At 41.4% G+C, this 15,917-nt stretch overlaps 1 protein-coding gene across 1 annotated transcript in view; it reads right to left on the bottom strand.

Moving 5' to 3' along the window:
• The window catches only part of NECAB1 (N-terminal EF-hand calcium binding protein 1), a 65,564-nt gene that overhangs the window by 30,298 nt on the left and 19,349 nt on the right, over window positions 1–15,917 (bottom strand). Inside the window, exons 3-4 of the mRNA XM_009891939.1 lie at window positions 8,076–8,101; window positions 5,582–5,679 (exon numbers count right to left, since the gene is read on the bottom strand). Of these exons, the coding sequence (XP_009890241.1) occupies window positions 5,582–5,679; window positions 8,076–8,101 (124 nt within the window). The remainder of the gene's footprint in view (window positions 1–5,581; window positions 5,680–8,075; window positions 8,102–15,917) is intronic.

Consider the following 15,917-nt stretch of genomic DNA (forward strand, 5'->3'; position numbering starts at 1 on the left):
TGCTGCAGGTTGCGAAGTTTCTCTTCATTGCATTTGTATGTGACTGCAAGCTACAGAATGGAATAAAAAACGCAGTTTGCTGAAAGTGTTATGTTTATTTGGGTAACAAAAAGCTTAAGATTCAATATTTTGACCAAATATTTTAATTAAATATGCTTCTGTGTTTTGTTATAAAAGATGTCAGGAAAAAAAAGGCTTAAAGGAACAAGCCTTCCAATGCTTTTGTAAAGATTTGCTGACTTTAATTTTTAATGCTTCCTGTATATAAGATGAAGAAGAAACAAGATAAACAAAACTATCCCAGCTTGCACTTTGATCAGGAAAATAACAACATGGCAGGTACGAGAAAAACAACGGTCACCAATGATTAATCTGTGCTAACCACTCCTGTATAAGCAACTCATGCAGACTCTCCATCGTAAGGAGAGAAATGATCAAATATCAAATGCTGTAAATCCCTCTAAAAATCCTCAGATATGTGTTTCCCTTCCTGAGTCAGGATAAATAAAGCAAAAGAGACCAGCACCAAAACAAAAGGACTGTAGATCCTCTGGTAAGATGTTTTCTGTATTAAAAGTATGTTGATTGCAAATGCAACTCAGTCTTTTTGCTGCTGAAAGATGTTCCTTTCTAGATCTATTTGTCTGCATTTTTAGTTTTGCACCTTCCCATCAAGCAACAGAGCATGAACAATTCCTGCACCAACGAGGGCTTCCTGTCTTCCCATCTGATATGCTGCCCTGTAACTTTATCTTAGTAAAAGAGTCTGAAATTGGGATTTTGCTGCCCTCACGCTCATTGTACAGCATCGAGACCTGGGAAAACCCCTACATGTTTGAAGGAGACCACTAAAAGGGCAAGGTGCTACTTAGTTTGTTTAGGTTGAAGGGATCTGACCCCGAATGGTGAAAGGAAGTTTGGTTTCAAAGTTTCTTGAAAGTGCTAAAAGACTGGAATGGTTTGTCCCCTAGATGACTTGATATTTTTATTTTCAGATAGCACAGGAGTGGAAGACCGGAGAAAAGCTCCGTTCAGGAAAACTGTGCTTTCAAACCACAGAGCGCAATAAAGTACACAGAAACTACACTGCAATTACCTTGCAGGAGTCAGTTATCTGCTAATCTGTTGAGTTAAAAATATCTACACATGGAAATAATTTGGAGTGATGGGGCACAATTTGGTTGATCTAGATTTAAATCAAGGAGCCCATAGTCAAGCCAAGCTCCAGTTGCTTTTGGTGAGAGATCTTTCTGACAAAAGGCTGAACAAGTTGGGAATATCTGTAAACAAAACCTAAGGTATTTGTTCATTGATGCACAAGATTTCAAAAAAAACCCAGGACAACATGAAGAGTCAAATCTATTTCATGTGCAAAAGCTACTTGGTGTACTCTTGCGTAGATTTATAGGGATAAGTCAAATAATGCCACACACTTTGATGTTACTAAACTTAGATTAACCTATGCCAAAAAGTAAAGAAAAGTATACTAAACACTACACTTTAGGGGGGTTTAATTTCTAGTTCTGCTTGTATCTGGAATAACTAGCGGTTATAGATTAGGGTTTTTGATTTTTCAGATGTTGATCCATTGTTCAGCTTTTTGTTGAAGACTGACCTATCTTCATTCTCTGGGTTTTCCTTGGAAACTGAACCTGAACAATTTTTCTAGGGCTCCAACTCCGCAGCTGCCTCTCGTGCAAAGTACCCTCTGAGTATGGGCAATGTGAATTGGTATGAAAGCAGGGATTTTCTATAGGAAGGACTGAGCGGTGATTGTTTATTGGCTCTAAACTGGATAAATAAAATCAATGAAGTACCGAGTTGCTCCTTCCCCCTCCAAATATTTAAGACTGAATGAGCTGCCTACCGGAAGTGGCATGCGCTCTGGGAAAGTTTAGCAGAGACTGATAGAGGCACTGAGCTTTCTCAAATCCACGAAGAGTCAGAGGGGATGGAAAGCAACCCTGAGGACTGGGTCCATAATCAGCCCCCTGCTCTGCAGAGAGGCGTTCGGGTTCAATCTCAGCAGTTTTTACTTTTGGTTTTTAATAGGAGAATTTGGTCCTTGGAAGTTTGGTCCTAGTCACTGGAAATTCACTCAGCCACTGTAGATACACCATGACTTTGTAGCTCTCCAAGTGTAGGTCTTCAATCTTGGGCTTTTTTTCTAGATCTGAATTTTCCAACTAGGTGATGGCTTGGAAGATCGCAATAAATGCTCACATTACTCAGTGACTCTTTGAGGGACTAGATGGCTGCAATGCCAGAGCAATGACAAAGTTTTATTCTGTACTAGGAGGGGAAACCCAAGCCTTGCTCTGCGTACGTGCCAACAATCACTCAGAACCACACCACTCATTTCTGAGCATCTGCTTCTTTGAGCTTGGGAGTCAACCTGAACTAGGAGCTACATCACATTTTGTCTGTGTCACTGACAATAAATATAATTTATCCATGCTATCTCAATATGCTAACTAGCTTTTGCTGCACCTCCAGCTCTGATTTTCATAGAATGGTTTGGGTTGGAAGGGACCTTAAAGATCATCAAGTTCCAACCCCCCTGCTATGGGCAGGGACACCTCCCACTAGACCAGGTTGCCCAAGGCCATGTCCAGCCTGGCCTTGAACACCTCCAGGGATGGGGCAGCCACAGCTTCTCTGGGCAACCTGTTCCAGTGTCTCACCACCCTCACAGTAAAGAATTTCTTCCTAATATCTAATCTAAATCTACCTTCTTTCACTTTAAAACCGTTACCCTTTGTCCTATCACTACGCTCCCTGATAAAGAGTCCCTCTTTATCCCATCTTTCCTGTAGGCCCTCTTTAAGTACTGGAAGGCATTCTCTTCTCCAGGCTGAACAACCCCAACTCTCAGCCTGTCTTCACAGGAGAGGTGCTCCAGGCCCCTGGTCATCTCTGTGGCCCTCCTCTGGACCTGCTTGAGCCGGTTCATGTCCTTTTTATGTTGGGGGCTGCAGAGCTGGATGCAGTAGCTCGGGTGGGGGCTCACAAGAGCGGAGTAGAGGGACACAATCCTTGACCTGCTGGCCATACCTTGATACGATTCGCTTTCTGGGCTGCAAGTGCACATTGCTGAGTCATGGTGAGCGTCTCATCAAACAACACCCCCAAGTCCTTCTCCTCAGGGCTGCTCTCAATCCATTCTCCACCCAGCCTGTATTTGTGCTTGGGATTGCCCCAACCCAGGTGCAGGACCTTGCACTTTGCCTTGTTGAGCTTCGTGACGTTTGCATGGACCTGCCTGTCAAGGCCCTTCCAGATGGCATCCCTTCCTTCCAGCATGTTGATGGCTCCGCATAGCCTGGTGTCATCGGCAAACTTGCTGAGAGTGAATATTAGGTGGATATATTCCAGATTTTAGACTTCAACAAAATCTTGGACTATTTAAGATGGAAATTTTATTATTGGCATTCCAATAATTTATCAGGTAGTCAGGTCATATAACCTATCTGTTTCCTGAGAACTGAGTTCCTGTTGTGAATAATCCCAAGTTTGAATCGAGAATTTAATTTCCATACAAAGCTGTAGTTGCTGGGCATATCCTTGGTAGAAAGCTCTATCTTAGAATATTTGAGGACACATATTTTGTTTGACTGTGTTCACATGCTGTGTCTACTAATTGGAATTAAAAGTATTTTTTCCAGTGTTACCCTTGCTCTAGTTCTGCCACTTCTAAGAAATAGTCCATTGGGATATTCACGCAAGAACAAAAACCCATTAAGCTTGAATCTTCGGTCAGGAAAGTAAAATTTAAAGAAATTGTGGTTTGTTATTTTTTTAGGTGGGTTCTTCAAGCAGACAAATGAAACACAGTAACATTCCAGATTTTCATATCCATTTTCTAGTCAGGCCAATGCTTGTTTCTTACAACTCTGATTAGTCTTCTGGGACTCCTCCTCTGTGATTTACTTCTGAATTCTTAAATGCTGTGTTCTATTTACTCCCAGTAGTTATCAGATGACATCTTGCCCTTCAGCAGTAGTTTATATGCATGGCTTTTTTTTTTTTTAAATTATGCATAGTTAGAATAAACTAATTTGTTGCTTTTCAGTGTCCAGCCTGATGAGGCAGTGACACAGCACACATTCCCTTCATTAAGAGTGGAAGATGCACAGCACGAACAGAGAGACATTCAGCTTACTGGCTCAAACTCTAAATAAATAAGCTACACTTTCAGGTTTTTATTTGGGCAGTTCATGTAAAATATATGAGTACTGCACTCTTGCAAACACCTGAATGCCAAAGATAACAGCTTCACTAGAGAAGCACAGCTTTCTCTCCATTGATAGACTGAAAAATAACCAGGGAGTTTTTTTTTCCCTCCATGGATCTCGCTGAAAATTTTTGGCTGAAATTTCTGTTGTTGACTGCCTGCCTTCCTGTGAATAGCCTTGCGGTGTGGGCCTGGGGTTGGGTTTGGAGGATCTAGGTTCACTTCTTTCCCTGGTTTGAGCTTTCCCTCACCTGTTGAAGCTGTTCCACCTTGCGCAGAATATTTAGCTGTTCAGCCAGGGAACAGGAACATATTACCCAATGTCTTGATGCACTTTTGATCAGACATCGAGCTGGGATGTGGAATGAACGAGCAGGTTTGAACATTAGAGCAGGTATGACAATGATGAATTGCGTGTCAATTGTGTTGGCCACCTAGCATGTCCTGCAGCATGGCTACACCCCCCATCAGATGGATAGATGAAGAAACTGAGTTTCTCCTCCCGAAAACCATCTCCTGACTCCAGGTTGAATGCCCCCCTGGTGGGCAACAGCCCTAACACGTCCTCTTCGCTGACTGTGAGCTCTGCTTCTGTTTAAAATGCCTGAAATGGAAATGAAATCTTGTTCTCGGTAAGGAGGTTTCATTCAACCTAAATTTTTATGTCTTGTATTGTTTCTATCAACAATAGTTTCAAGTGCTTCACATTGGCTGGTGTTATTTGGGACTAAGTAGTCGGGATGCACAGATGCTGCGTACAGGATGGTTTTATAATCATAAAAGTACTGGGGTTCAGCTTCAGGGAACATGGAGAGAAATATTACAGCCCTTTTAAATCTTTTTAAACTATCCTGGAATCTACATTTAACAGTAAAATAATTTAACAGTAAAATAAATATAAATAGTCAGTATATCTCCAGATGACTCTTGCATAATTTAATATAATTTAAGTCATTATCATCTTTTGCTAACATGTTTTCTACTTAAAAAACTTCATTATTTTTTCAAATTCAGACTATTTTCAAATGTTGATATGCTGATAATACTTGCCCACATTTGGCATGGGACATGGAACCCTCTCTTGGTATAACAATACGAAGAACATTCTTCAGGTCATTTGCAAAGACAGTTTTGGTTATATGTAAACTGTAATATTTTGCGGAAAGAGCTTTAAAGCTTTGATAATCATTTTGACAAGCCTTTTCCTACTGGACTCTTGCTACAAGCATATATATGTGGAAGAACTTAAAATGGATTAGTAACTTTATCTAGATAAGAAAAATACTGGCTACATGTTCAAATAAACAAAGTATACAATGCAAAAAAAATTTCACAATTTTTACTTACTTTCTTTGTTTTGTCCATTGCCTTCAGTATGGTTATGTTTAAGTCTTCCAAGACAGATAGAACATTTTCATACTCTCCTAAGTGCTGGGAAAAATATTCTAAAAGAAAAGAAACCCCAAATCAATATTTCATTAAATATCAATTTTACCAATTTTGAATTCCCTTATGGTATTATTAACTATCTAAATATATAAAATGAACAGTAGTTACAACGAAAGGGGTGATTTCATTTTAAAATTTTGTATTATTTCCTTCAAAATCATCCTGGAGTACTTAAAATATCAAAATCGCTGTTTCAAATAATTTTCTTTCAATAAATGAGTTGCCAAATTGACAAAAAAAATGACCATTTAAAATATTAGTCTGAGCTGAAACAGACATATTTTCAGAATATCTACATTTTCTTTCTAAACTGGATGTTCAGTCTAATAGCCTCTTTACAGTTACTAGTAGGAAATGAAATTTTCCTGTGTATGTACTAAATCTGATTATATTGACACAAAAATGAATAATTCTGGTAAAGCCCTTAGAGGAGATAAGATCAAGTGGGGGCTGTTGTGAGTTGGGGTCAGCTGAGACTGGTTGTTTCTCTCTAAGAAATGACGAGAGCATGAGTTGGCCAGATAAGCTTCTAGTTCCAGGTACTGTGATTATATTTTCATCAAATGCAATGCATGCAAAATACTTTTAACAAAAATAATGGAAATAGCATAAGTTCTGGGACGTCTTTGTGTAGCTGCTCAAAGCAAAGGACATTTTAACAGAAATAGCTGGTGTAAAATCAGGGAGCATAATTCAATCAGAGGGATTACAGAAAGAGGAGGAGGTAAACCTGGGAAATCATGACCCGAGTTCCCATTTGGCTGATGCGGCAAAATACAACAGAGGGAGGAGGCACAGGAAAGAAAGCGTGGAAAAAGAAAGAAAGAAAATGTTAAAGCTAGAGACTGCATTAGGCAAGGCATTTAGACATCAGATCACCTGGAAGAACATGGAAAACAACATTCAAACGGCAGACAGGAAGAACAAGATTAGACAGGAGCTTTTTCAAATAATAAATATCAACACTTTGAGGCTTTTAAGAGGTCAGCATGAGCTTCTCAGGGGAGTCATAAAAGCATAAGGTTTCAGCAACACTGCGACATAACTTGTATTGCTGAAAGGTTGAATGAAATGATTTAGAATGAAAAAATACTGTGAATTAGTATCCTGGAAGTGAAGCTTCATTTCTGAGGGGAACTGAGATAAATCAGAGGGAGCTGTATAATCACTAGCATAAACATGTGTTGAGTAAACTCAGTACCAGCTTCACAGGGGAGAAACATGCTAGTGAGAACCTATGAAAAATTTAAAAGGCAGCTGAAGCAGCCCATATTTAATTGAAGCAGACAGTAAACAGCCAGTGCCAGGCTAAGACGCCCCCTCAGCCCTCTGGCCAGCCTGAGGTAGCTAGTCAGGTCAGGTGCGAAACAAACCTATAAGCCTCCAGCACAACATCAACAGCAGTAAATCCCTTGTGGAACAAAATCCCCTATCCTCCTTGGCCAGGTTTATATAATTTTGGCCAGATTCTCAACCAGCAGAAGTCATCACAGCCCAATTCACTTCAGCTGAGTCCCTTGTCCCATATTTAGAAGCCAGAGGCTGAGGTGCCTCTCAGTGGGTTCTTGGCTATGTGTAGAGTCTTTCAGTGGGTAAGCAATCAGCTAGCATTCAACTTGACAGTATTTTCAGCTTTTACAGGTCCTCAGCACAGTTGGCCATTGGAAAATTTATCAGGCTGCCATCTTTGTCTCAGAAATAGGCTGGTTTTCACAAGCATGCCTGGGGTTTTTTGACACTTTGTGGGAGGACTTGCAGAAATTTTCTGTGAGTTTTTTTTCTATTGCAAGCAGCACTGCTAAATCAGGTGCTATAAGATCTGCTGGAGATCAAACAGGGTTTTGGGGCAATGACTCACAGCTCAGAACAGGGCACAGAAATGGGTAACTGGGCCAAACTTGAGGCCTTGCAGGAAGGGGTTTTTTTTGTGTTGAAGGATGACAGAACTTGTCAAACTTCTGTTCTTACTGGATCAAGTTAGAGCAACATAATGAATTTTCCTCCAGTGGGGTACAAAAATGATAATCTTTTCCAAAATTGCCAAAAGACTCATAGCTTTGACAGTGTTTAGCTAGAAAAAATATCTCACGTGAAAGATAAATAAGATAAAAGGTCTCTCTCTTTATATCAGGACAGAACTTGAAGCTCAGAGAATGTGAAGTATTGATTAGGAAAAATATCTTCAAACCAATTTCTGCGTGTAATGGATGACAAGAGTCTGAAGAGATTATAAGCCATCTGCATTCTCCCAGGAGTTCTTTCAATGGAAATTATTTTCTGTCTGAGCCTCAAAGATTAAACAGAAAAAAAATTAAATCTTATCACATGGTACGTTCACTTGCACAGAGCTGCTGCAGGCATAGATTATGTACTTGCCTAAAAAGGAACTTACCGCATAGCTCTTCTGTGTCAAGATTGCTGGAAAGATAAGAGGATAGACGGTTAGTGAGCTTAGTAGTTTTCTGTGGGATTGGTGAGTAGTAGGACTCAAACATCAGCCTGACTGGGATATGAAGCCTCCCTGCCTGGGCTGCAGCAGGAGATGTGACTGCCTGGCCCTTGCTGGCCTTGCTCTGTTGCCTTAGGGAGGCTGATCCAAAGCCGAAGGCTGTAGCTTGCTGCAGGCGCATCCTCCCTTCTGAATCATGTTCCCACTGGCACCTTCCTACTCACCGACAACCCCCTTTGAAATTCCTCTTTGTGCATTATGGTGCAGAGTCACAGCTCCTCAGGCTTTACGCCCGTGGTCCTAGTGCCGGCAGATTCGTGGAATGGTTTGGGTTTGAGGGGACTTTAAAGATCATCGAGTTCCAACCTGCCTGTCATAGATAGAGACACCTCCCACTAGACCAGGTTGCTCAAAGCCCCATCCAGCCTGGCCTTGAACACTTCCAGGGATGGGGCATACACAACTTCTCTGGGCAACCTGTTCCAGTGCCTCACCACCCTCAAAGTGAAAAATTTCTTCCTAATATCTAATCTAAATCTACCGTCTTTCAGTTTAAAACCATTCCCCCTCATCCTATCACTACATGCCCATGTAAAAAGTCCTTCCCCATCTTTCCTGTAGGCCCCCTTTAGGTACTGGAAGGCCACAATAAGGTGTCCCTGGAGCCTTCTCTCCTCCAGGCTGAACAAGTCCAACTGTCTCAGCCTGTCCTCATAGGAGAGGTGCTCTGGCCCTCTGATCATCTTTGTGACCCTCCTCTGGACCTGCTCCAACAGGTTCATGTCCTTCTTAACATCAGAAATCCATCTAAACATCAGAAATTGTTTTTTCCCACCTTTCTGCCTGTGTTCCTTTCCTGTGACTGCCATGCTGGATAGCACGGCTCTGAGACCTCAGCTCTCCATGCTGAAAGAGGGGAAAAGCCATCAGATTTCTCCTGTTTGCAATCTTCACTGGCCAGTAGCGCTCCACAGGAGAGACTATCCTCCAGCAGGAGGATAGAACCAGACACAGCCCATCAGCATGCATAATTTCGAAGTCTTTCTGGCCATACCAACAGTTTCATCAGTAATAACTTCAGCAAAATTAGTGATGTGAAAAGAATACTTGTATTGCCATATTCAATTCCCAACATTATATAAATACATAAATGTGTGCAAGTATTCCATACAATTCAAAACCCTTCATTTCAAACAGATTTCATCCTGATAACTCTCGAGCAATATTTTCTCGCTAAGGATTTAATAGGCAAAAGATAAACCATTTGACCTACAGCTCAATTCTGAAAGTTAGCATATTGACTTTCTTCCAAGGAAGAAAAGAAACTGATTATTAAAGAAACTTAAAAGCATGAATGTCTTTTTGAATATTGCTGGAGGCTGAATATTGAATGGCTGATTGCACTTAGGATTTTTTCACTTATCTTTTTAATGGGATTTTTTTATTGACCTTTTAATAAAATGATGACACAGTGTTATCTTGAAGTCAATTTCACCAATGACAACTTCCATACATCTGGCTTTTATTTCATAAGCGAGAGAAACAGACAGAAATCGCAGGATCCTCAGTTGCCACAGACTTGCATACTCAGGACTATAGAAACTTCTGAACACTTTTAATTGATGATGTATATGAGATTTTTTCCCCCACAGTTTTTATTAATCAAAGGTGACCAGATCTTTATTTGAATGGGCCAAGTTGGATGGCTGCAAATGGGTTTTGCATCTGATTTTTCCAGTGACCTTGGTGGCAGGTATAATGAAATTCATAGTCTGTAAGAATCGCTGCTGAAGCTGAGAAATTTAACTCTTACGTCAACAAACTATGTGATGGGAAAAACTGCCTGCAACTCCTTGAGGCCGTTCACCACAATCACTATGGCACCAATGATCAACCGATGTCTGACCAATCACTTCTGCCATTCAGTAGTCATTTTTGGAACAGTCCAGGTGTTCCCTCCTTGAATGCAAACTGAAACCCTGAAAACTGGAAAACTGCCTGAGTCAAAAAGCAGTGACAGAGTATGATGATGTTAAATGACAGGAGTTTGCTGTTGTGATACCTGCTCTTTGTTCATTGTCCCTGCATTTTCTGCCCTTTCACATCATCTGCCCTAATGCCTTCCCTTTGTAAAACACATTTCTACATTTTGTAATGTACAGCTTGATAACTGTGTTTAAAACAGCCTTTCACATTGTTAGTCAGCCAAATTCACACTCTTCTTTCAAATCTCATATTAATATCTATTCTGGTCCTTGTTCTTCAGTATCCTCAGCAGTGTGGTAGTGATATAGTAAGGGAGCAGCTCGGAGGCTTTCAGCATTGCTGTCATCAGAACATCGCTGTTAGTCCTATTGACAGAAGTGACGCAGCTGCAAATGGACTATAAGTAAAAATGGAAAAGTATTTAGGTGCTGAATTAATTTTCAGTTAGAACTGGGCACCTGAATAATGAGAAAATGATTGTCCAAAGTGATTTGTACAGCAGCTTTCAGGAAGTCTCTGATAGAAGTGACATAAAGAGCATGGATTTCAGTCTAGCATACTCATAGTATTTCTTTCTCTATTATAAATACCATCTGAGGCTCCATTGTTCTTGGCATCCTGTTTGAAGGAGATGCTGTTCTAGGCAGGGAAACTATAATTTTGTGTCACTGATTATTTCATTCTGAGAAATAATAACATGCTGCTTCAAACACAGTTGTGAACAAACCTAGAAATTCTTTTTCTGTATACAAACAATTTTGAGCTCCCTGCTGGATGCTACAGAAGCAATTAAAGAAGTTTGGAATATATTTAATAGTACAGGAGTGAGGTGCACACCAGAGGGCTGTTTCTGCAACTTAGTACTGAGGTTTATGGTGGGCACCTGTTCAGCATTTCAGTGGGTACGTATGCCAAGGATGCTTCTGCTTAGACCTATAATCTGGCAACGCTGAACATGTTATTTGCAATATTTGCTGGATGACTCACATCCAGACACCAGCACTCCACTCCTGATAAGCACCTGAAGCACAGAGTGCAGCCAAATGCATTCACATCTTGTCAGCACGACCATTTTTTAAACTTCTGCTCTCAATTTGCTTTCTGACCACAAAATGCGGTCCTCTTACATGTCTGACTTCATGTCTAAAATGTTCCCTACCTAATAACATGAGCTATTTTTCAGACAATCATAGAATGGTTTGGGTTGGAGGGGCCCTTGAAGATCACCCAGTCCCCCCCCCCTGCCATGGGCAGGGACACCTCCCACTGGACCAGGTTGCTCAAAGCCCCATCCAGCCTGGCCTTAAATGCCTCCAGAGGTGGGGCATCCACAACTTCCCTGGGCACCCTGTTCCAGTGCCTGAACACACTCAAAGTGAAAAATTTCTTCCTGATATATAATCTAAGTCTCCCCTCTTTCAGTTTGAAGCCATTCCCCCTCATCCTATCACTACATGCCCTTGTAAAAAGTCCTTCTCCAGCTTTCTTTTAGGCCCCCTTCAGATACTGGAAGGCTGCTATAAGGTCTCCCCAGAGCGTTCTCTTCTCCAGGCTGAACAACCCCAACTCTCTCAGCCTCTCCTCATAGGAGAGGTGCTCCATCCCTCTGAGGTGCTCCTGCCCTCTGAAGTCCTCTGTTAAAGGACTTTTACAAATATTGCACTGAGCAGTCCTGATCACTACAAAGTTGGTCATACTTGTTGCTCAGTGACGAAAACATGCAAATTCACTTGAATGGACTGTGACAAAAGTGCGTATTTGTTGTACTTCTGGAAGTGGCCCAAATTATAGGAGTGCAAAGCAGCTGTCAGCTGTGGACTGGGGCCAGCCAGGGAGGAGGGAAGGTTAAAGCTCTTCCACCCATCCACAGCCCCATCCACAGACCTGACACATACCATTCTCTGGGAGGAAAGGCACCTCTAGGCAGAGGTACCAGCAGAAGGTCCACATATATTTCCTGGACCACAAGAAGAGGCAATGACATATCTTCAGTACAGGAATATATATATATAAAGTACAGACTCTGGCATCTAAAGCATATGAAAGACTTCATGAACTAACTTAATTTAGGAAATTCATTGCCATGACTGTCATAGCTGGAGAAAGATAACGCTTTCTTCTTCAGCTCTCTCCTCATTTTCAGATATGAGAAGGATTTATTTCAGAGGCTTGAACCAACTCTTTTTTGGGTCCCATTTGCACATCTCCTTTCTAAATTTGGTTGTAGGGAGGAAAGTTTGAGGCTGGTATCTCCTATTGTTAAATAGAAGCATATAACTTGTCACTGAAAGGAATTAAGCATTACTTGGACTGTGCAAGGGTACCTGAATAGTCATCCATGGACAATATCAGCCAAAAAAAGCTGTAAGCTCTTCGCAACAAGAAAGCCTGCATACCATCCCACTTCAAGTCAGCAAAACGAGATAAGTGCTCCAGCACTACAGAAGGTGTTGTTCAAAGGAGTCTTATGTGTGCACTTCCATTTTAAGGGTATCCTGCTTCACAGCTCCTTTGCAACAGCAAAGACCTTTTCATTCAGGTTTGTTCAAGGTTTCTTATCAGCGGAGGTAAAACTGCCTTTTTCCATCAGTAGGATGCAGAGTTGGAACAAGCCCAGCCATTAGCCTCTTCCCTCAGAAAAGGGAGAAAAGGAAGAAGGGGCAGAAGTGGTGCAGAGCTTCTGGGGCTGGTCCCTGGGAAGCCAAACTTCTCACTGCCCCGAGGACACTGCTGCTCTTTAACCCCAGGGCTAGCTGGACTGTGCACCCTCTGGCCTTTCACAGGCAGCAGCCAGCTTGGCTTTCGGGGCTGTGATACAGGCAGTGGGGCCACGGCTGTTTTAACATCCTGCATTTTGCTGCGCTAAATAATTGCCTAGTTTGCTTATGCTTAGCTCCAGGCCAAGCGATCACTTCAGAATCGTGACTTGCTGCTCTGCGTGTGGCAGGACTACAGGAGAGAATGAAGGTTTTTTTACTGACTAACAACTTGTCTGAAAAGAAAACCCTATAGTCCTTTGCATTAGGCAATGATTCACAGGGATGCAATGACTACATATCTGGCTAGCCACCCTTATCACCTCAGGTAGAACAGTCTCTGTGTTGCTCAGAGTGTCTTAATAATACTGTTAGAAGTTGCAGTGCATACTAATATCTGTAGAGAATTATACAAGGGCTACAGAGCTATGATTTTTTAACACAGCCTGCATCACACCAATCTAAAGGAGATGAGAGGTAACATCATGGTGGCTCTTTTTCCAAAAGGAGGAAATTTCAGAGTTTTCACCCTGTAGAGGATGATAGTGTTTCAACTTCTTTTTTTTCCCCCAAAATAATTTTTTTTTTAAACTGAGATGAAATTATTTATCATTACACAAAATAAAATGTTTATTTTGGTTTATTAAACTCCTTGAAAATGCACACGTTGATAAAGATGCCAAAATGGCTGTGGTTCTCTGGAAGACCCAGGCCATGGAAGGGACTAAGCCCTCAAACTACACCTACCATTCAGCAGTGAGCTCACTGCTAGGAAGCCAATGTTATCTTCTGAAGAACTGAACTGAACTGAACTATTCTAGGTCAGCTCCATTTAGGTCAATGCAATTGAAACTACTCATTACCATTTGACTTTCCCAGTGTGAGTGATTCTCATATTTTTTCTGCAGAAAGCTGAATTTCCCATTAAAAATAACCATTCATATGGAAAATTTCCAAGCAACTCTATTTGCATCTTGTCTGTTTGACTAGAGGATCTGTCAGCATCAAGACTGTGTAAATCATTCTCAGTGAACTTGTTTTGTTCAGTCATGAAATCCTAAACTGTATAATCAGCTTATTCTGATCAGTATCTTGCCTTTTTCTCTGTACTTCATTTCCAAACTATAGCTGCAATTATGTCTCTTAAGTAGTAGCAACCACACTTTTTGATGTCAGCATTGCACCGTGTGCCTGAAATTCTTATTTGACCTAAAAGTTCTAGTTTTAAAAACTGATCAAACCCCAATGTATTATTTTCCGCCTGCAATTTTTTGCATTCAGTAATTCATTTCTAGAAAAACCACTTTTCCCTCACCTGCAGTTCACTTCATTAAAGAGCCTGTCTGTATCTCACGCTGTTTTTAATACATCTCTTTTTTCCTCATTGTACTTAGAAGTTCATTTTTTTTTTCTGTGCACTTGTATTGAACCGTGATAAATTAGCAATAGCATGAGACTAAAATATGCCTTCCAACTGAAACAAAAGCAAACTATCCAAAGCACGGATAATTACTATCCTTCAACTACTGTTAAACTACTGAGGATTTGTCGTCATTACCTTTACAAGCAGAGTCTTGAAGGAAGCACTGTGGTCCCATACAGCATGCGTTTCATCTTAGCTTCAGAGCACAGTACTGGGTTGCAGGCTAATGCACTCGGATGGATTCCCACAACGGCAAGCATAATGCTAACCAACTTCTTGCTCTCAGACATCAAATTGTCATCCTTTTGGAGTTTACTATTAGGTCAGATGATCTCACCATTTCTCTTTTGACCCAAGGGAGGAACTCTGCTAATGAACACCTGGGCAGGTGGGAGGGAGGTGGATTCACTTTGGGGCTCAGAGTCCTAAATGTAGATGTCCATATATGTACTGGGTGTCCAACGTCCCAGAAAAGGAGCCGCAGCGTATCGAATGGGGTTGGGGGCTTTTCTGTGGACCAGCTAGGAGTATGAGTAATCGAATATAACACAGGCATCTAGTGTTGTTTCAGATGCTCTAGCATTTCTCTCACCACCAATGTCCCAACTGCTTCTCCTGTGCTATCCTGTCCACCTTGCGCTATCATTTCAGCAGGGAGTATCTTAAAGGCCTTACACCTGGGCAACAGCGCTGAAGGCAGGGAGAGCAGTATTACTTCTTAGGTGACTTCATTGACTATAAGGGAGCCTTAGACACCCTGCTGACACATACACATGCAAGAGTAGACATCTCTCCATAGTTCCACCCCTACATGTGCTGTACACGCAGCATGACAGACTCTCCCAAATGGCCACATAAGATCAGAGCTGCAGGTGGCCAAGACTGTCAGGTCCTCGCCAAACTCATCTCTGGCTTGTGCACAGCTTATCTTTAACTTGTACCACGTGCAAAGGCTTAATGGGATATTTGCCTTTGGGAGGCTGCTGGTACCCCAGGTCTGCCTCGATAGTTCTACCATCCCTCCTACCCTGTAACTAAAGTCCTGGCTGAGGACTTCATTTTACCAATGAGAAAAGTGAGAAAAACAAGTCTGATTCCCCACTGACTCATATGAGTCAGTAATCAGTGCAGCATTTATCGCGCTATCACTCCAGCAGTGCTACAGACTGAATCCCCTCGAGATCCTCTGCATATCTCTTAATTTGTAACTTTGCCAAATCTTCTCATTATCTTCTGACACCTTTCCCCTGAGGAGGCCATTATGCAAAAACAATTTGCATGAAAGTTATGAGTAGGGGGAGGGAAGGGAGAAGGATAAGAGTAAAAGGGAGGTTTACATTTGCAATGACTGCTAAAACCTATTCACTAAAACATTAACCATGTCAAAGATTCTTGCTCCGCTGAAACATGGGCTCATCAGAGTTGACATTAAAATTAGGCAGGGGCTGATTTACCAAGGAAATGGGCTGTAAAAGCATTCACCCCATAAGCCACAAATTTCAAACTTTTCCTGTGTACTTCTCTCCATGTATAAAAAAATCCTGTGCTGCAGATACTTTTCTCTACTTTCAGTACAATTATTCAGGCAATAACACATGTAAGCCAAACAGCTATATTTCC

Source organism: Charadrius vociferus, unplaced genomic scaffold (assembly GCF_000708025.1).
Source record: "Charadrius vociferus isolate BGI_N301 unplaced genomic scaffold, ASM70802v2 scaffold15, whole genome shotgun sequence".
NCBI classification, from domain to species: Eukaryota; Metazoa; Chordata; class Aves; order Charadriiformes; family Charadriidae; genus Charadrius; species Charadrius vociferus.